Genomic DNA, 21,700 nt, shown 5'->3' with positions numbered 1-21,700 from the left:
AAAATGCAAGGGAGATAGGGAAAGCTACAGAAAATTGAATGCAGACTTCCAAAGAATAGCAAGGAGAGACAAGAGGGCCTTCTTAAATGAACAATGCAAAGAAATAGAAGAAAATAACAGAAAAGGAAAAACCAGATATCTGTTCAGGAAAATTGGAGATATTAGAGGAACATTTTGTGCAAAGATGAACATGATAAAGGACAAAAATGGGAGGGACCTAACAGAAGCAGAAGACATCAAGAAGAGGTGGCAAGAATACACAGAGGAATTATATCAGAAAGATTTGGACATCCCGGACAACCCAGACAATGTAGTTGCTGACCTTGAGCCAGACATCCTGGAGAGTGAAGTCAAGTGGGCCTTAGAAAGCCTGGCTAACAACAAGGCCGGTGGAGGTGATGACATTTCTAGTTGAACTATTTAAAATCTTTTTTTTCTTTTTCTTTTTTATATATTTATTTAGGAACAGGGATAAAGGGTACAAAAAGAAAGAGGGGATAGAGAAGGAAAAATGGTTTTGTGGGATAGGAGAGGATAAAGTATAACATCATCCAATCAATTCATATTACTAATACATATCAACTTTTTGCTTTTTCACAGTTTGATTACCCTCCTGCTTTTATCTTATCATTTAATTTTAATTTTATTCTATGTTATTCCAACATTGTCTGGTAACTGCTGCCATTTATACAATACATCCCATCGTTCAGTTTCTTTTTGAATTGAACAGTCTTTCAGCGCATCTGACAGAATATCCATTTTTTTCACTTCCCATATTTTCACCATAAGATTGTCTGGTTTCAGTATCTCTGCCTCCTTAAGATTTTTGTCATAATGCTTTTTAATTTTGGAAGCTGCATGGGTCACTGGATAACTCTCTACTACATTCATATTACCTGGTGTCATGTCTAATACAGACGATTCTAAAGTTTGTACAACTTCATTTAAGTTTTGTTTGGCATCTACTGTCCCCTCTTTCGTCCCTTTCATCAAATCTTCTATTTTGCGAAGACCTGCATTCACTCGCTGAAACCCTGTTAATATTAGCCTTTGTATATTAATCTGCCATTCCTTTTCTATTTCTTGCACCACTATTCCAGAACTTTGGGATTGAACAGACCAAGTCTCCATTTGTTCTTTTGAATTTTTGGGGTCCATCTCAGGCTTTGGGGTTTGTATAAATACCACAATAATCACCCCCTAGAAATCCTTCCACAGTTTCCACAATTTTATCAACAATTCAAACCCCTCATCATAAACCTCCCCTTAGATCTCCCTCCAATCTTTATCCAAATATTGTAATATAAAAATCAACTTTTAGCCCAGCAAATACAATATCAAATAGAACCGTGACGCAGTTGTTTCTTCTTCTCCTGGGTTCAGCAAGCTTCTGTTATTAGACACACGTGGTCTGCAGTCCGACAAACAAAACAACAATCATCAAGTCTCAAACTGTCCAGTAGATTGTCCTTGAAGCTCGTCTTGTGATCTTCATTAACCCCTTAATGCTCCTTAGTCCAGTCGGCCACGTCAGCTCCTTCTCCCGAAAACCACCAGATTCTATTATTTATAGTTCACAAAGTCCAGAGAAGGCAAAGAGTAACGTATCCCAGCCACACTGCATCCACCGAAGTCTCTTAAATCCAGTCAGACGGTGTTGCTGTCTGGGATTCTTTTCCAGAAACATAAGATTTATTTTTCCATCTCAGACTCTCGGCTTTAGAATCAGCCTGGTGTTTTAAGAGTTCACTTGGAGAAGCTTAGTTTCGCTTTTGAGTCAGACTGATAAGATAAACCCGCCGCTGCATTTATTCTTTCAGCCAAATATTTTCATTCTTATTTCAGCTTAATGAGGCTGTTTCATAAATCAGAGGCTTTGGCTTACTTACTTGTTATATATTATTAGTTTATATTGATTGCTCTCCTCTCCCCCGGTAAAGGGTTCCTCGCGGCTCAGTGCCAAAAATGGCGCCCGCTCCAGTCCATGCACGGTGATTTCTTCAGAAGAAAAAAGTCTGGGTCTGCCTCCCTTTCTTCTCCTTCTGCTGCTCACCATCTGCTTCAGAGAGACTTCTTCTAGACTCTCCTTTGATCCCCATTTCAAAAGGGGGATCCCGGACCAGAGGGTTCCAGTTTTTTCCAGAGAGCTCTTCTCTGGAGTTGCTGGCAGCACTGCAACAAAGCCCCGCCTCTAACTATTTAAAATCTTAAAAGATGATGCTGTTAAGGTGCTACATTCAATATGCTAGCAATGGTTGTTGTGAGTTTTTCGGGCTTCTTGGCCGTGTTCTGAAGGTGGTTTTTCCTAACGTTTCGCCAGTCTCTGTGGCCGGCATCTTCAGAGGACAGCAAACTGTGCTCTGGGTAAGGCTTGAGAGTGGAGTATTTATGGCTGTGAGAAGGCTTGTTTGTGAGAAGGCTATTGTCCTATCAGGAGATGGTTAATTAGTATGTTTTGTTGTGGCTGTATTGTTTTGATAAGGAGGGGAGATTATCTGTCCCTGTGGTTGATGGGTGTCATTAGCTGGTCTTTTGTGTGTAGTAATCCCCTGACCTTGTGGCTGGGTGGAGTTCGTTGACCTTTTGCACTCTGTGTTTTTGAGAGCTGGGAACCAGGTTTTGTTGAGTTTCAGACTTTCCTCCTTCCGGTTGAAGTTTTGTTGATGCTTGTGGATTTCAATGGCTTCCCTGTGCAGTCTGACATAATGATTGCTGGTGTTGTCCAGTCTTTCAGTATTTTGAAATAGAATTTCGTGTCCAGTTTGTTTTAGGGCATGTTCAGCTACTGCAGATTTTTCTGGTTGTTTTAGTCTGCAGTGTCTCTCATGTTCTTTGATTCTGGTGTGGATGCTTCGTTTTGTGGTTCCAATGTATACCTGGCCACAACTGCAAGGTATCCGGTATACTCTTGCAGTGGTGAGGGGGGCCCTTCTGTCCTTTGCTGACCGTAACATTTGTTGTATTTTTGTGGTGGGCTTGAATACTGTTTGTAAGTTGTGTTTTTCCAGAAGTTTCCCCATGCGGTCTGTGACCCCTTTGATGTATGGCAGAAATGCTTTGTTTGTGGGTGGCTGTTTTTCTTCTTCAGTTCCATGTTGTTTTCTTGGTTTGATGGCTCTTGTGATTTCATTTTTGGAGTAGCCATTTGCCTGTAGGGCCTAATTCAGGTGGTCGAGTTCAGTGTTGAGAAACTGAGGTTCACAGTTCCGATTTGCACGGTCTACCAGTGTTTTGATTAGGCCTCTTTTTTGCCGTGGGTGGTGGTTGGAGTTTTTGTGTAGGTACCTGTCTGTGTGGGTGGGTTTTCTGTAGACCTTGTGTCCCAGTTGGAGGTCAGTTTTGCGTAGGACCATGACTTGGCTAGCTGCCACATTCAACCTTGGGCAATCTCGTCGCAGATGAGAGCCACCACATTCAAAACATTTAAGGGGCGTTTTACTCTGGCTAGGAGCTAGGCTCCTGCGTTGCTCAAATGAACTTTGCCTGGGCTCTTGAGAAAAAGGCTTTCTAAATTCAGGCTGACTCTGTCTCTTAGGGACTACTGGTGCAGTCTTTACCCTAACAGCTGGTTCAGGCCTTTTAAAGGAGAGAATTTCATCAGTTTTTAAAGCAAGGGTTTGCAAGTCTTTGTAGTCTCTCTCCAACAAAGTACTCCTTATTTCTGAAGGCACCAAATTAAGAAAATGCTCCATGTACAACACCATCCTTAAGTCCTCAAAGGTGCTAACGCCTAACAAGTCCAACCACTGGTCTCCTAGATGTTCTATCCGGTCAGCTAATGCAGAATAACACTCATTCGGCTGTTTTTTCAGTTTTCTAAAGTTTTGCCTCAGTATTTCAGGAGTAAAATCAATTTTTTTCTTTACCACCTCTTTAAAAGTAGGCCAGTCAGTGTCCTCATCAGATAATTTGGCTACAATGCTGGCAAGCTGTCCGCTGTACTGCGTACACATTAACTTGTCATACCAGGCCTCAGGTATCCTAAGGTCTCTACACCCGTTCTCAAAGTTAGATAAAAAAGATAAGATATCACCGCCATCATGGTAGTAAGGTAGATTGCTTCTATCAACGCTGGCTATTGAGTTCTTAAATTTCTCCTTTTCCTTCAGCTCATAAACCAAATGCTCCACCTTTTTCTCTCTGTACTGCTTCAATAACTGATCAGCAATGTTCTGATTATGAACTGACTGTGTATGACAAGCAACAAAATCAGCAAACATAAGGGTTAACTTATCCACTGGTGATAGACTCTTGTTAGGATCAGGCCCCTTAGCACTGGCTGCTGCTGCCGCTGCTGCCGTCCCATCAGAAATGTCCCTGGCTGGCACACCCTTTCGGATTGGAGTGCTGGTGTCTTCCATGTCCTCTGACTGCTCCATTTGCCTCAATTTAGACCAAGTTGGATCTACGTCAGATCCAAGTAGTTCCTGGATGTCCTCTGCTGGGAGCTTAGCCATTATGCTGGCCTTTTGTAATTCCCTTCTTAGTTGTGAAGAACCATAAGTAATCCTTTGCTTAGCTCCACTTTGAGTCAAGATGCTGTGCTCAACAGCCTCCAAAAGCTCTTGATGCAAGGCCTTTGTAGCTGTACTAACCAAAGCCAGTCTAGCAGATGCACCACCAATCTTAACTGTTCTCTGAGTCACGAAATGCTTTCTAGGTCATTCCAAGAAATCCTGGTTCTCAAACTGTTCCTCCATGCAAGCTGCGTTCAAATCAGCAGCTGGTTACCAAAAAGAAAAATCCTTTCTCTCCAAAAAGCCTTTCAACTTTCCTGCCACTGCAGCCAAAGCGTTAGGGCGGGGGGAAAGCCGTTAAACTATAAATCCATTCCGATGGAAAACAGACCTACCCTGGAGCTTTCTGATCAACGGTACCTGTTAAAACAAGATTATCAGACCATGTACCTGCATCTTGCAATTCAGACAACATATCAATAGGTTCATTTGCAGCATGAAAATATTCAGCATGACATTGAAAAACCATCACAGATCTATCTTTGTACAGTTTCAAACTATTGACATGGTAAAGAACAGGTTTCTTATTAGAATTCAACATTTTGACAAGATAAGGAACACCCCCTCCTGGGTCTTGTTGTCCCGCCTAACTTTCTCATGGGAGCTTGAGAGTTGTTATCATGTTTTGTGGCAGAATTATTTTGACTACGAAAGTCTCTGCTCTCTACTCATCTTAGCAACGAGATAACCAGAGAGCGAAGCTTCTCTGAAACAGCATGAAAAACTTTCCTACTACAGAGCAGACTTTAAATCAAGATGGATGCTGTCAAGACAATATTATGACTACAAAACCCATTCTAGCATCTCATAAAAACACAGATCATCACAGTCTTTTGCCTTTTAAATATTAATATTATCTGTCAGTTCACTATTTAGAATTACTTTAGCTATTTGTTCATTGTAGATTGTCTCAATTACATTTGTAAAATTTTTGCCAAAATCCATAGCTTTTATTTGCTGAATCATAAATTGCCAGTTCACATTATCAAAGGCTTTTTGGGCATCCAAGAAGATTAATGCCATTTGCTTCTCTGAGTGTACCTCATAATGTTCTAATATGTCCAAGATTATCTTTAGGTTATACCTTAGTTGTCTTTTTGGCAAAAATCCATTTTGATCTGAATGGATGAAGTCCATTAAAAACTTTTTCAATCTTTCCTCTATAATTACTGCAAAGATTTTATAGTCCACATTCAACAGTGATATTAGTCTAAAAATTTTTATATGTGTGGAGTCCGTATCTTCTTTTGGTATTAACGTGATATATGCCTCTAGCCATGTCTTGGGTATTTTAGCTTCTAGTAGGACTTCATTGCAGACCTCTTTTATTGGTAAGCTTATTATATCTTGGAAGGATTTATAAAATTCCGCTGGTAATCCGTCTGGTCCTGGAGTCTTATCATTTTTTTGTTTTTTAATTGCTTCCGTTACTTCCATCATTGTTATTTTCTCATTTAGGAGATTTTTAATGTTTTCTGGTACTTTAGGGAGATTTGCTTTTTTAATATATTGTGTTATCTTTTCAAGAGACACTTCTTGAGTGTCATAGAGATTAGCATAATATTCTTTAGTTGTTTTTTATTTGCTCTTTTTATATTGGAAGTCTCCGCTTTGATCTTGTAGCTTCGTTATCAGTTTTGTTTTTCTTTTGTCAATCTATAGGATAGCCATCTTCCAGGTTTGTTGGCATTCTCGAAGAAATTTTGTTTAGCTCTTTTGACTTGTTGAGCTAATTCTTCTGATTCTATTAAGTTTAATTTATGTTTCACTATCTCCATCTGGTTTTTAAGAGTTTTCTTCTGTGGTTCTTTTTGTAAGAAAGCAATCTTTGTCATTACACCTGTAGCCATTACATCTGCATTTTTAAGAGTCCCCTTGCCTGAATTGTGTCAAGAAAATGGGCCTGTCTACACCGGCATATAGATATGATATATGGATTTTTGTTGGCATGGCTTGGATTGGGGGAAAAACCTTGTCTACAGGTGTTTCTACTTAGAATGATGCATCTTCTTCTTTTAGAGCTTGCCTCTCACCTTTCTGGCCCAGCAGTCCAGTGGTAACTCATGTATTCTTTTTTTGCATGCTCATTGTTTAGCCTGGATATCTGTCTCTATCTGTCTCTGTCTTTGTGGCTACAGATTCCAAGATAAAAGAGAGAAAGTGGTGGGAGAATGAGGGAAGCGAAGGAGGGACGGGGGAAGGGAGAAAACAGAAATGCACAATAAAGGGAGAGAGGAGAGAGATTAAAAAAAACACCTGAACCTCTGCAGATGATTGAAGAAGCACTTAATTGACAGTTGATCGGGCTTCGAGGAGTCGTTTGCTGTTTGGATATGAAGAGCATGCCAAATGATGCATCACTCCTCCCCATGACCTCTGCAGACCCTTTATAGACTGATATACCCGACAACCAAAATGGCCAGTTTGTACAGGCTCTCTGTTTCAGCCATCTGAATACTAGTCCTCAGATTGTGTATTGGGCTGGGGTAGAGCAGCTGAGGTAGGATGATTTGCCTACCCCAGTTCTCCTTGGAAGAATGAGCAGGATATTTATCTATATGAAAATCATTACTTGATTTCTTGCAAAGATTTGCAGTATGTGGAATTCTACAATTTCTTGCAAAAATTGCCGGGATGCATTAGCCTGTTGCAGCAAAAATAGCAGAAATTTTGGTGATACAATAAGGATGAGTAAGTTCTGTTTGCCTTCTGTAGACTGCAACCCACTTCATCTGACAAATAGAGTGTAAAGTTTTTTACTTTTGCCCAAAAGACTAATATAGCTATCCCCATCATAATTTTTATATCATATAGCACTGAACTCCTCATTAAACGTCATGAGTTTAATTGTTAAGAATGTGGATTCTAACTTTACATATGCTAAAATTAGTAAAAAGAAGCAGACACATTGATTATAGATCTCAGAAGTAGAGTTTCTGATGTACTTTACGTGATTGGATACTTTGGATATTGCTTATAGTATGTTTTAGTATTGAAATTTATATTTGTTGATGTTAAAGTTGATTAGAGGGAGTGGAGTGGAGGTTATATGTGATATTGTTATACAGAAATTAGTTCAGGTATAGTGAATTATAGTCTCAAATAGAATTATAGTCTCAAAATCCTGTGAGGTACTAGTTCCCCTCTGTTTGGTACTGGTTAGGTCTCATCTTGAGTATTGTGTCCCAATGCACTCTCTAATTTTCAGCCATGTTGGGCGGTGCTCTGCCTCTCTCTCATATGACTTCTCCCCTGTGTGTACAACTCTGTCCCCCCCCCCACACACAAAGCAATTGTCATGGCTTTCTCCCCACAATTATGAAGGATAATGAGTACAAGAGCACATAAACGTTAACTTTGCTGGTACCCAGACAAGGTGTTCTGCCAAGATCTGTTTCGAATTTGACCTTGTCCAAAATACTGTATTCCTAGCCTTCCTCCCACTCATCCCAGTTGATGTTGATAAATAAGTCTTTCAACATGCTAGATGTAAGAAAGTTTTTGGCTTTTTGCATCCAGATAACCTATTATTTTAGAAAGTCACCTCACTTTTCTTCTCTGCGTATTCTAGACCCAAGAAAGGCCAAGCCATTTTTACTCAAAGATTTGCAAGTGAGTCATGAAACAGTCACATTAGCTTACCAAGAGAAGTTTTCCTACCATTTCCAAAAGGCATTGTATCAGGACTGTTGTGAATTTTTCCACCCACTACAGCCCATGTCCCAAGCAGAAAATCAGAAAGATAGCTGCAAAATACATGGTAGTCATTTATTATATTCAAACAAATAGACAAACAAAAAGTCAGCAACTTGACAGAAATATACATTTGTTAGAGTAAGCAAAATAAAAACTGTGCTTCTCTCAGAATCCGCAAATCCTTATATAGTTTAAATTAAGTCAACCCATTCATTACATCAGGAGAAAGTCTTCTTTTATAAAAAAAAACTATCCAAAACATGCTTTCAGAGAGACATGTAACAGACAAATGACACATGTATAATACTTTATACATTTTTAATGGGTTCACAGTGTTCTTGAACTTCTTGCTTATTGTGTTAAAGAAGTGTCATAATGTAGCTAAAGTCTTAAAGTAATTAACATATTCCTAGTGGTGAATACATTTACATTTTTTGGATGGCTATGCTATTCAATAAAATCATTTTTCAAATATTTATGTAATGTGAAAGTGTTGGCTGATAAATCCAGTGCCTTTGCAGTTTTGAGTCACCACCACTGCATTCCCTTGTCATTTTGTATTTATAACTAAATGTTATTTTTGTTTTTAGGTAAGTTTTTGGGTTGTCAGAGAGATTCTTCACGCACAGACCTTAAAAATAAGAGCTGAAGTTCTAAGCCACTATATTAAAACTGCTAAGGTAAGAAGATATTTGGAACTTGTCAAGGCTAAATTGGTAGACCCAAAGTAGAAATGTGGCTCCATTTATCTGTGTTAATGGGGAGATGTTTGGCTTTAGTAGATATGTATCTTCTAACTTGGAATATTGGAACAAAATAATAATATTGGATTATTTTCTGGAAAAATATCAATAAGTAATGATCCACTTGGAGAGTCAGGTGGCAGTAGTATTTATTTGGAGTGCAGTTGTGAAAATAATAGTGCATTTTTTCATTTGACTCCAGTGAAACTTGTGCTGGAGTCCTGAGCATTTTGGAACTAAATCCTGCTGAATTTAATTATTTCAGCTTCCAAGTAAATATGTTTTCATAGAATTATAGAATCATAGAATTATAAAGTTGGAAGAGACCACGGGCCATCGAGCCCAACCCCCTGCCATGCAGGAACTCCATCAAAACACTCCCGACATATGGCCATCTGGCCTCTGCTTAAAAACCTCCAAATAAGGAGACTCCACTACACTTGAAGGCAGCATATTCCACTGCTGAGCAGCTCTCACTGTCAGGAAGTTTTTCCTGAGATTCAGATGGAATCTCTTTTCCTGTAGTTTGAAACCATTGCTCCTTGTCCTAGTGTCTGGAGCTGTGGAAAACAAACCTGTCCCTTCCTTGACATGACATCCCTTCACATATTTAAATATGGCTATCATGTCCCCTCTTGACCTTCTTTTTGTAAGGCTAAACATTCTCAGCTCCCTAGGCTGATCCTCATATGACATGGCTACCAGACATTTGATCATTTTGGTCACCTTCCTCCAGCCATGTTCCAGGTTGTCAACATCCTTCTTGAATTGAGGTGCCCAGAACTGGACACAATACTCCAGCTGAGGTCTGACCAAAGCAGAATAGAGTGGTGCTATCACTTCCCTTGATCTAGACACTATACTCCTTTGATGCAAGCAAGAATCACATTGGCTTTCTTGGCAGCTGCATCACATTGCTGCCTCATGTTCATTTTGTGATCTACCAAGACTCCTAGATCCCTTTCACAGGTACTGTTGTCCAGCCAGGTGTTTTCCATCCTATATCTGTGCCGTTTATTTTTTCTGCCCAGGTATAGGACCTTACATTTCTCCCTGTTGAAATTCATTTTGTTAGTTTTGGCCCAGGACTCTAATCTGTCAAGGTCATTTTGAATTTTAATCCTGTCCTGTGGGGAATTAGTAACCCCTCCCAATTTGGTATCATCTGCAAATTTAATCACCATACTCTCTATTCCTTCATCCAAGTCATTGATAAAGATGGTGAACAGCACAGGGCCCAGAACAGAACCCTGAGGCTCCCCACTGGTTACCTCTCTCCAGGATGAGGAGAAGCCATTAGTGAGCACACTTTGGGTTCGGTCAGTCAATCAATTACAAATCCACCGAACAGTAGCACTGTCTAGCCCAGATTTTACTATCTTCTATGCAAGAATATCATGGGGAACTTTGTCAAAGGCCTTACTGAAATCAAGTTATGCTAGATCCACAGTGTTCCCTTAATCTAAAAAAATGAGATCAGATTAGTCTGGCATGACTTGTTTTTGAGAAACCCGTGTTGACTTTTAGTGATGACAGCATTGCTTTCTACGTAATAACAAACTGTCTGTTTAATGATTTGCTCTAGAATTTTTCCGGGAATTGATGTCAGGCTGACTGGGCAATAATTCTTCTTCTTCTTCTTCTTCTTCTTCTTCTTCTTCTTCTTCTTCTTCTTCTTCTTCTTCTTCTTCTTCTTCTTCTTCTTCTTCTTCTTCTTCTTCTTCTTCTTCTTCTTCTTCTTCTTCTTCTTCTTCTTCTTCTTCTTCTTCTTCTTCTTCTTCTTCTTCTTCTTCTTCTTCTTCTTCTTCTTCTTCTTCTTCTTCTTCTTCTTCTTCTTCTTCTTCTTCTTCTTCTTCTTCTTCTTCTTCTTCTTCTTCTTCTTCTTCTTCTTCTTCTTCTTCTTCTTCTTCTTCTTCTTCTTCTTCTTCTTCTTCTTCTTCTTCTTCTTCTTCTTCTTCTTCTTCTTCTTCTTCTTCTTCTTCTTCTTCTTCTTCTTCTTCTTCTTCTTCTTCTTCTTCTTCTTCTTCTTCTTCTTCTTCTTCTTCTTCTTCTTCTTCTTCTTCTTCTTCTTCTTCTTCTTCTTCTTCTTCTTCTTCTTCTTCTTCTTCTTCTTCTTCTTCTTCTTCTTCTTCTTCTTCTTCTTCTTCTTCTTCTTCTTCTTCTTCTTCTTCTTCTTCTTCTTCTTCTTCTTCTTCTTCTTCTTCTTCTTCTTCTTCTTCTTCTTCTTCTTCTTCTTCTTCTTCTTCTTCTTCTTCTTCTTCTTCTTCTTCTTCTTCTTCTTCTTCTTCTTCTTCTTCTTCTTCTTCTTCTTCTTCTTCTTCTTCTTCTTCTTCTTCTTCTTCTTCTTCTTCTTCTTCTTCTTCTTCTTCTTCTTCTTCTTCTTCTTCTTCTTCTTCTTCTTCTTCTTCTTCTTCTTCTTCTTCTTCTTCTTCTTCTTCTTCTTCTTCTTCTTCTTCTTCTTCTTCTTCTTCTTCTTCTTCTTCTTCTTCTTCTTCTTCTTCTTCTTCTTCTTCCTCTCTTCTTCTTCTTCTTCTTCTTCTTCTTCTTCTTCTTCTTCTTCTTCTTCTTCTTCTTCTTCTTCTTCTTCTTCTTCTTCTTCTTCTTCTTCTTCTTCTTCTTCTTCTTCTTCTTCTTCTTCTTCTTCTTCTTCTTCTTCTTCTTCTTCTTCTTCTTCTTCTTCTTCTTCTTCTTCTTCTTCTTCTTCTTCTTCTTCTTCTTCTTCTTCTTCTTCTTCTTGAAGATAAGGACATTTACCCTCCTCCAGTCTGTGGGGACTTCTGTTCTCCAAGAATTCTCAAATATTGCCAATGGTTCTGAAATTACTTTTGCCAGTTCTTTTAATATTCTTGAATGTAATTCAACTGGCACTGGAGACTTGAGTTTATTTAGAGTAGCCAGGTATTCCTGTACTACTTCTTTACCTATTCTGTGCTGCATTTCCCCCCTACATCACCTGCTCTTTGCCCTTCAGGTTGAGCATTATTTTCCTTTTTGTAGAAAACACAGGCAAAGAAGGTGTTAAGAAGTTTAGCCTTTTCCCTGTCCTCTGTTAGTAGTTGGCCACCTTCTCCATGCAGCGACCCTATCTTCTTCTTCATGGCCTCTGTGAATCCACACAAATGGGTTAGACTGCACCTGCGCAGGATTCCTCGGAATATTTTAGAGCTTAAAAACATGTGATTGGTAGGATTTTTTCCCTTGGCACGTATGCTCCGCCCACTCATAATAACACAATTCCTTTTAGCTGCCACTGAATTCGGACTCCTTTAGCGACTACTAGAGTGATTTCTTGTCTCACAGTTTTTCTGATCTTACAGACTGCTTAAAGTTTACGATTATTGGATCATGGACTTAATCTAGCTCTTCATTTATGGATGTTTCCCTGTGAGTTTTCTTTTAGTTTTGTTTCCCCCCTTCCCACCTTTTTATGGCCTCTTCAGACCCATTCAAGTGTTGTATGATGAGTGCTAAAAAAACTCCATTTACTGACGGCCACAATCACTGCTTGTTTTGTCTGGATGAGAGGCATCAGACTAACTCCTGTCGTGAGTGTAAAAAGTTAACCAAACCAGCTCTCCGGTTATGACGACTTCGATCATATTTGTGGAAAAAGTCTTTGAGACCTTCAGTCCTGCAACCAGTCCCACAATGGAACCTACTACTGCTCTCTGTTCCATTGGCTCCAGCTACTCCTTCCCTGAAGACTTCTTCAAAGGCACCCAGACCAAAACTTCTTCGGTGTCAACATCAACCTCAGTGTCGAAGATGTGCTTCGTCTCAAGGACCGATCTCCTAAGAAAAAGAAGGATGGAGCTAAACAGAAGAAAACTAAACGGGCTTCTAAATCTCATTAGCCCTATGAGCCTCCAGCTGTCCAAATTTCCCTCCCATCCCCAATCTTGGAGGAATCATCAAGAGACATCCTGGATCCGGACTCTCTTTTGGAAACTGGAGAATCAGGACCACCTCCTCAGGCTCAAGCTTCGGTATTGATACCGAGCTTGTCCCCAAGTCATGCCGTTCTGAGGCTGATGTCATCTCCATCCCGGTATTGACCCATTGTGGCCCTGTTTCTATTGGGCAGACAATGGTGATTCAACTTTCCAACTTGGAGGCTTTGGCTCCGCAGTCTCCTCCACGTAAGCGGTCAGCCAAACGTCACCTCAATAATATCCTCAGTATCGGGAGGTGATTCTCATTCCTTTTCCGTCTCAATGCCGTTCAGCTTCGGAATATAGGTAACCCCTTTATGCTGGGTTCAGTCAACATGGCGATCAGCATCGATACCAACCTGAGGAGTTTGATCCCCATTATGGTGCAGACTATTACAGGTGACCCAAGCATATGCATTATGCTTATGCCTCTCCTTCGGAATCCTCACCATCACCTTCACCTCCTCCTGCTTGGTGTCAGCATTGAGCTTATTACCAGCTCAGTCCTGTGGTACCGGTACTGAGGAAATCAGATACTAAACATGGCATGCCACAGCTTGACACCCCTTGAAGGGCGGCAGTCCCCTTGAAGCACGCATGCATGTCCTCGGCACCGTCAGCATCAGTATCGCACCTGAGTGTTCCTGGGGCCTGCTTATCCCCTCACGTTTCGGCTTCAGTGTTGACCCCTAAGATTCCAGCTTCTGCATCTCAGGCTCACCACCGTTCTCCTTCTCCTCCTCTCTCTATCTCCAGAGCTTCTTCAGTTTCGACAGCTTCTGAGCAGGATCCTCCTTCTGAAACTTCCAGGGAGTCCCCTTCAAACTTGCCTACCACAGATTTGGTTGTGGCAGATGTGCATCCACCATCCCCGTCCAAGGACTTTACGTCCTACTCCCAACTAGCTCTGCATATGGCCAAGTCTTTGGAGCTTGATACTGAGCAGCCTCCTCCTCCTAAGCATGATCTCGCATTTGACAATATAAATCAAGAGGAATCCACTCTGTCAAGTTTAGCATTCATATCAGCTATGTTGGACCTTATTAAATAACCATGGGACAAGCCATCTACGTCTTTACAAATTTCCAGATGTGTTGAGAACCATTATCGGACACATGGACCCAGCACAGCCTTCCTTGTTAAGCACCTGTCTCCAAACTCCATTATAGTACAATCCAATCAGTCACATGCCGGTAACCGATCAACAGTCACTCCTACCAACAGGGAGGGTAGAAAGCTGGACGTACTAGGTCGTCATCTGTATTCCCCGGCCTCCATTATCATGAGGGTTTCAAACTACCAGGCTGCAATAGAGGCTTATCACAGACAATTGTGGAACAAGATCCTTCCAGTCCTTCACTCTGTGCCTGAGGAGACTAGAGCTGGTGCCCTCAATACCCACCTTGAGGCCACTACTCTGGCTAAGCAGCAGCATCTAGCACCTCGCCATATAGCTGATGCTGCCTCAAAGGCCTTGGCTTCTGCTATTGCCCTCAGAAGGCATGCATTGCTATGTTCAGCAGGAATCACTGACGATCTCTCTTTTGATGGTGTTGGCCTTTTAAATGATGCACCTTCCCCTTTGGATTTTCCACCGCTCCAAGAACTTTCATGAAGTGTCTGGCCCCTGTGGCTGCCTACCTTCATCTGCACAATATCACATTTTTTTCTGTATATAGATGATTGGTTGATAGTGGCAGGGTTTTACAACACAACCCGAAGGGACTCCACCTTTGTTCTTCAGATTCTGGCAGATCTTGGCCTGCAGGTCGAACCATCGCAAGCCATGGATTACATCAGGGTGCATCTCGATTCAGTCAAAGTCAGATTTTTTCTTCATCATGAAAGAATGCTGAAGCTGAGGTGAACCATTTGCCCTTTTCATAGTTATGCCAAGGTCTCACCACACTCAACACCTCCTAGGCCTGATGGCTTTAACCATGTCTATGCACCAACATGCAAGGCTCAAAATGCATTCCTTACAGGCTTGGTACCTGTCTCAGTTTGACCCTCTATTAAACCATCCTTCCAAACGCTTACTTGTTACCCCAGAGTTAGCTCTCCAACTCACCTGGCGGATGGTTGTTGTGGGTTTTTTGGGCTCTTTGGCCATGTTCTGAAGGTTGTTCTTCCTAACATTTTGCCAGTCTCTGTGGCCGGCATCTTCACAGAACAGCACTATGTGCTCAGAGCCTATTTGTTGTTGTAAGCCGCCTAGAGTAATCTTAATTGATTAGATAGGTGGGATATTAAATAAATAAATAAATAAATAAATAAATAAATAAATAAATAAATAAATAAATAAATAAATAAATAGATCCTAGCCATGAAAGCCTTCACAAATATATTCACCTGGTGGATCTTTGTCCCTCATATTCTGATTGGCTGCCCGTTGAGGCCCCTTCATTTAACGGTACAGGTCACGATGGATGCCAGCCCAATAGGATGGGGTGCTTACTGTGAGGATCACGAGAGCCACGCCTTGTAGTCCAGCTCAGAGAGACTGTTACACATCAACCACCTGGAAATGTTAGCAGTCATCAAGTCCTTCAGAGCCTTCCATCTTCTTATAGCCAGTCGTGGCATCCAGGTTGCCACAGAAAATATGAACACCTTGCATTATATCAACAAACAAGGGGGCACCCACTCATTGGCTCTTCTGTATTTAGGGCTCCAACTATGGGAATGGTGCTACAATCACCACGTTTTTCCTGTAGCTATTCATGTGTCTACAGAGGACAACAATGTTGCCAACTGTCTGCGCTCTTATTTATTTATTTATTTATTTATTTTATTTTATTTATACTCCGCCTATCTGGTCACTGCAGCCACTCTAGGCGGTGTAACGGCCTCCTTCTACCTCACAAAGGAAGGTCGCTACGTCACTCCACTGTTACTCTTCTGGTAGTCTGCCACCAACCATTCCCTGCAATAAGTATCTTCAGGCCGGAATGGATTTCAAACAAAATAACTAAAGTTTATTGATTGGTACATTAAGATTGGTATAACAAATAAATCAGGTAATCACGTAAAGAAAGGCTCTAGCTCACACAGACTCATATCTCCACACAATCTGATCACTAACTCATCTCAACACTCACAGATCCTGATCTGACCCTCACACACATACACACACCTATATATCCCAGCTCCTCCCCCTGATGTCCCGCCTTCCGACCACCATTGGATGTTAACACTCCAGCCTAAACCTTGAAGGACAGGTGACATCATAGCTGTTTGTAACTCTAGGCGGCTTACCACCCAAACCCACGAGTGGGTTCTCAACGACTGTTTTCTTCTGTCTCTGCAGTCGGTGGGGAATGCCAGGTCTTGATATCTCTGGCACTAGAACAACTCGGAAGAGGCATGAACTCTGTCGGCGATGCCTTCATGGTGAACTGGGGCAATGTCCTTCTCTATCTCTTCCCTCCCATTCCTCTCATTCAGCAGACGATAGTCAAAATCCACCAGCTACGAGGTAATGCCATCTTAATAGCCCCATGGTGGCCTCGGCAGCCATGGTTTACCCCTCTCAGAGCCATGGCTTCTGAATTCCTGAGGTTACCTCTCCAGCCATCTGTTCTGACTCAGGACAGAGGACAGATTTGTCATCCTGACTTGGAGTTTCTACACCTCAGTGTGGAGAATTCCCCCACCATAGTGGAGGTGCTGGATAAGCCTTCTACTAAACTGTTATATTCTTACAAATGGAATGGTTTCTCTAAATTTGCTGCATCACGGCATTTATTTGCAGTTCCAGTTTCATTGGATACCCTCCTCAAGTTCCTTCATTATCTTTTTGATCAAGATTTAGCCCACTCAACATTAAAAGTTTATATTTCTGCCATAGTCTCGTATCAGCCTGTGGGATCTGAGGCTTCTCTTTATTCTCTCACCCAACTCTTAAGAGGTTTCTTGGAGGTTTGCACAACATTTGTCCACCTATATGACCTCCACTCCCTCAGTGGTCTCTCCAGGTTGTTCTTCATTCACTTGCTTGTCCTCCGTTTGAGCCCATGACCTCTGCATATCTCAAACTTCTCTCCATCTAGACTTTGTTTCTTGTGGCTATAACTTCTGCATGTCAAACAAGCGAGCTGGCCACTCTTCGAGACAATGCCCCTTATATTCAATTTTATCCAGACAAAGTTGTCTTATATCCAGATGTGTCTTTTCTTCCCAAGGTGATTTCAAGTTTCCGTGTTAATCAACCTCTGATTCTCCCAACGTTATTTCCAGCTCCCTCTTCTGATGTTCAGTGCATGCTCCATTTCCTCCATATTTGTTGCATTTTAGCATTTTATATTTCCAGGACTAAAGATTTCCACACTTCTCCTCAACTCTTTGTTTGCTTCCATGGCCCACGTAAAGGTTCTCCTGCCTCTTCACAGATGGTTTTGAGATGGATTCTCTCTGCCATTACTTTGGCTTATAAATTGGCAGGCAAGTCTCCACCAGACGTGCTAAAGGCACACTCTGCAAGAGCTATGACCACCTCTACTGCCCGGTTGCGTGGCGTTGAGGTCTCTGACATCTGCTGAGTGTCCACTTGCTTCTTTCAGGGCCAAGAAAGAAGCACGTTTTGGCAGGGCTGTGCTGACTTCATTGTTAGCGTGACAGCCCTCCTTCTGGTAAGTTAGCTTGCTAGTCACCTATTTGTGTGCATTCACAGAGGCCACGAAGAAGAAAGAGAGGTTACTTACTTGTAACCATAGTTCTTTGAGTGGTCCTCTGTGAATCCACATCCCGCCCATCCTCACCACTATCCATCACTTTGGTGTCTTGTGCTTTGTTATAGTCAGAGCCTTGACAGCGGCGGACATTCGGAACTGAGGTATTATGGGTGGGCGGAGCATATGTACCACGGGGGAACGTCCTACTAATCACATGTTTTTAAGCTCTAGAATATTCCGAGGAGTCCTGAGCAGGCGCAGTCTAACCCATTTGTGTGGATTCACAGAGGACCACTCAAAGAACTATGGTTACAGGTAAGTAACCTCTTTATTTCCTTGTTTTTCCTTATGCTGTGGGCATAACTTTAAAAACCCTTTTTATTGTTTTTCATCTGTCTAACAAGCCTGAGTTCATTCTGCACATTTGCTTCTCTTACCTTCCCCCTACATATACTGGCTATTTGCTTGTATTTCTCTTTGGTGTTTTCCCCATTTTTCCATTTCTTGTACATGCTTTTTAATACTTAGCTCAGCTGAAAGTTCTTTAGTCAACCATTCTGGTTTCTTTCGACATCTCCCATTTTTCCTACTCATTGGAACAGTTTTAGATTATGCCTTTAGTATTTCCCTTTTAAGACATTCCCATCCATCCTGAACTCCCTTCTCTTTCAATATCTTTGTCCATGGAATTACAGCCAGTAATTCCCTAAGTTTACTGAAATTGGACTTCTTAAAGTCTGGCTGCATTTGGCTCCCCCTTCCCAATGTATGAGAAATTCCAAGAGAGCGTGGTCACTGCCACCTAAGGATCCCACCACTTCGGCCCCATTAACAAGGTTATCCCTGTTCAGATCAGATCTAAAATAGCTGATCTCCTTTTTACATCTTCCACCTTCTGGACCATGAAATTGTTTGCAAGGCAAGTGAGGAATTTGTTGGACCTTACGTTCTTGACAGAGTTTGACTGCCAACATATATCAGGATAGTTGTAATCTCCCATTACTACTGCATTTCTCCCTTTTGAATGTGTGGCCATCTGCTCCAGGAAGGCATCATCCAACTCCTTGGGCTGGCTTGGAGGTGTGTAATATACCTCCACAATGACATTCCTCTTGCTTCTGTCCCCCTTAATTCTTACCCAGATGCTCTCAACCTGGCTTTCTGGATTTAAGTCCTGGATCTCCTCACAAGTATAAGCATCCTTGACATCTGAAGCTGCTACTACTCCTTTCTTGCTAGGTCTATCTCTTCAAAATAGTTTATATCCCCCAGTAACCACATTCCAGTAATGAGTTTCTTCCCACCAGGTTTCAGTGATGCCTATTATATCATATTTATTTTGCTGTATTAAGAGTTCCAGTTCATCTAGTTCATCTTGTTTATTTTGCATGCCCTGTGCATTAGTTTAGAGACATTTAGGACCATGTGTGTTTTTCTTCCACTTGTTCTCTAGTACTACTTGCCCTGCTGGGCTTTTCTCACCAGCACTTGCTGAATTTCTGCCCTGAAAACTATCATCTCCCTCCCGCCCCCAAACTCAGTTTAAAGCTCTCCTGATCTGATTTGTGAGCCTCTTAGCAAAAACATTACTGTCAACAGCTGTGAGGTGTACCCCATCCCCTGCCAAAAGTCGATATTTGTGAAATAGTTGACCGTGGTCCAAGAAGCCAAATCATTCCTGCCGGCACCATTTGTGGAGCCAGTTGTTCACCTCCATTATTTTTCTCTCCCTTCATGGGCCATGTCTTTCAACAGGGAGGAGAGATGATTACAACCTGCGCAACCAGGTCCTTCAGCTTCCTACTCATATCCGCATAATCCTTTGTGCTGTCATGAAAGCCATGCCTCGCAGTGTCATTTTGTGCTGATTGTACACAGCTTTTGCTAGAATTTGTGATTTTTTTAGAGTGCACAGAAATCTTCAAATACTAGAAGCATCTATAGTACTTTCTTCAGTCAATGTTTCCTCTTTAGATTTTCTTGTTCATTGGTTGGGATACAAAGCATGGGATCTGGATTTGTATGAGCAAAAGGGGGAAAAGAAAACAGGCGTCCCAGTTGCCTCTTTTCACCAGTTTCAAGAATAATGATTCTTCAGAGGACAAGAATCCTGCTGAATAGAATAGGCTGTGGTATGGAATTAGGTAGAAGTATCTTCTGCTTCATGAAACAAGTAAATGCCCTTTATTCCATGATCTATTTTCTTCAGTCTCTCATGCCACGGCCCACACTATAAAATAAGATACACAGCCCTAAAAAAAAAAAAAAAAAAAAAAAAAAAAAAAAAAAAAAAGATGGGGAGAGGACAAAATGATTACATTGGCTTGTGTGGGAGAGTATCTAGGTCCATACCTAAAATAGTTGTATAGAATAACATAGACACAAGCTTTGGCCAGTATTCTGTTCATTCCCTTACATTCATACAGTACTCAGTTTCAGTGTTGAGTGGATGTTTTTGGAGCCTGCACAAAGAGCTATTCACTACCTTGTTCCACAAACATAAATTTCCATTCATATGAACATGACAATCCATGCACACCAGGAACCCAGATACTCTGTGAGTGTTATGTTGGCAGTGCATTATGCTAAGCAATCTCCAATAGAATACTGGCCATTGTTCTTCATGTAAATTTGTTAATTATTTCAGGAGTTTCAATTTTTCTTAATAGTTGCCACTTGGTAGTGTTCATAGTATTTCTTGTCCATCATAAATAGATTAATAAGTTTAAACCATCATACATAACTTGTTAGAAACTGAAATCAGTTGTTTTATTCTTGTCCTCAGAAACTGTATGAGTTAAATAATCTGCATGCTCTTATGGCTGTACTATCTGGATTGCAAAGTGCTCCCATCTTCAGGTTGACTAAAACATGGGCGGTGAGTATGAACTACTTAGACCAATGAGTTATTACTTCTTTCACTTAACTACAAATTAATCTTGAATATTACAGTAAAGGTTTTAGGTTCACTGACTGAAATACTATTACTTAGCATTGTAAATTGCAACTGGATTTGGTCCACTGAATCAACAGAAAGGAGATGAGTGAACAAATCCCCACTGATTCAACTATTCTAGTTGCAATTAATTACACTAAGCAACAGGACCTCAGGCACTGCTTGTATCTATCACCAGGTTTATCTGTGGTGCTATCTGTGGACACAAAATCAACTCTGAGATTACATGGGTGAAAGGACAATATCAGGAAGAAAGAGTGGAACAAAAAGTCTGGTGCTGAATTAAGTGAATATTGCAGTCAATTATAAATTACAGATGAAGGATCCATGAGACTCATAGGGCTTCATGGGGGAGGTAGTCTTAGGGCCTCTCTCAAAGAACTAACCACCCCTGTTCTGTAGTGCCTTCAGGCTCCAGGGTTCCCTAGGGTTCCTCTTTGCTCCCCGGAAGCCTTTGGGAGTCTTGGGATGGAGAACGAGCCTTTCATACTAGAAAACTGCTGCCAGACCACTGCTGGTAGTCCCATCTGGCAGCAGGATCGCCAATAGCAATTCTTCCGATAAGAAATGTTCCACCCACCCACTCCCATCTTGAGTCAAAATGATTTCCTAGAGAGTCCCAGACTTGAAAGGGGGGAATAGGAAGTTCAAATTAAATTAAATTGGCTAATGACATTGTTGCATGCCACAAAGGTACACAACAGGATTTTAGTTATGAGCTAAACGTCCAAGTTGTAATTTTTTAGAATTCTGCTTACAAAATAATTTTTAAATTAACATTCATATTAACAGTCTTTTGATTCTTGCTCCCTCAAGTTACTGAGCCGAAAAGACAAAGCTACTTTTGACAAACTGGAATATGTAATGAGTAAAGAAGATAATTATAAAAGACTTAGAGACTACATTAGCAGCTTGAAGATGACTCCCTGTATTCCTTATTTAGGTAAGATATCCCAATTTTAGTTTGTTATAAAAATATTAAGAGTTGCACAGTACCTGTGAACAAGAGAAATATTCTGCATAAAACATTCTTCAAAATTGAATATTTTGTTAAAAATATTTCTGTTTTAAGAAGAAAACAGAAACATTGTTTATATAGAATTCAGAGTCTGTATGGTGAGTCCTACCTTCCATTACCTGAGTTGAGATTCACACAACCCTTTCTTAGAATTGTTTTAGACTT

The 21,700-nt window shown here is 40.9% G+C and overlaps 1 protein-coding gene across 17 annotated transcripts in view; it reads left to right on the top strand.

The window, feature by feature from the left end:
* RALGPS2 (Ral GEF with PH domain and SH3 binding motif 2) overlaps positions 1–21,700 on the top strand; it is a 368,517-nt gene that overhangs the window by 80,380 nt on the left and 266,437 nt on the right. For 12 of the 17 annotated variants that reach the window (XM_078392372.1, XM_078392375.1, XM_078392380.1 and 9 more), the window contains 3 exons: positions 8,804–8,893; positions 20,347–20,439; positions 21,334–21,460. In XM_078392372.1, the coding sequence (XP_078248498.1) occupies positions 8,804–8,893; positions 20,347–20,439; positions 21,334–21,460 (310 nt within the window). The remainder of the gene's footprint in view (positions 1–8,803; positions 8,894–20,346; positions 20,440–21,333; positions 21,461–21,700) is intronic. The other 5 variants (XM_078392377.1, XM_078392381.1, XM_078392379.1 and 2 more) reach the window with 1 other exon arrangement.

Source organism: Pogona vitticeps, chromosome 4 (assembly GCF_051106095.1).
Source record: "Pogona vitticeps strain Pit_001003342236 chromosome 4, PviZW2.1, whole genome shotgun sequence".
Taxonomy (NCBI): Eukaryota; Metazoa; Chordata; class Lepidosauria; order Squamata; family Agamidae; genus Pogona; species Pogona vitticeps.
This window is presented reverse-complemented; position numbering and strand designations above follow the sequence as displayed.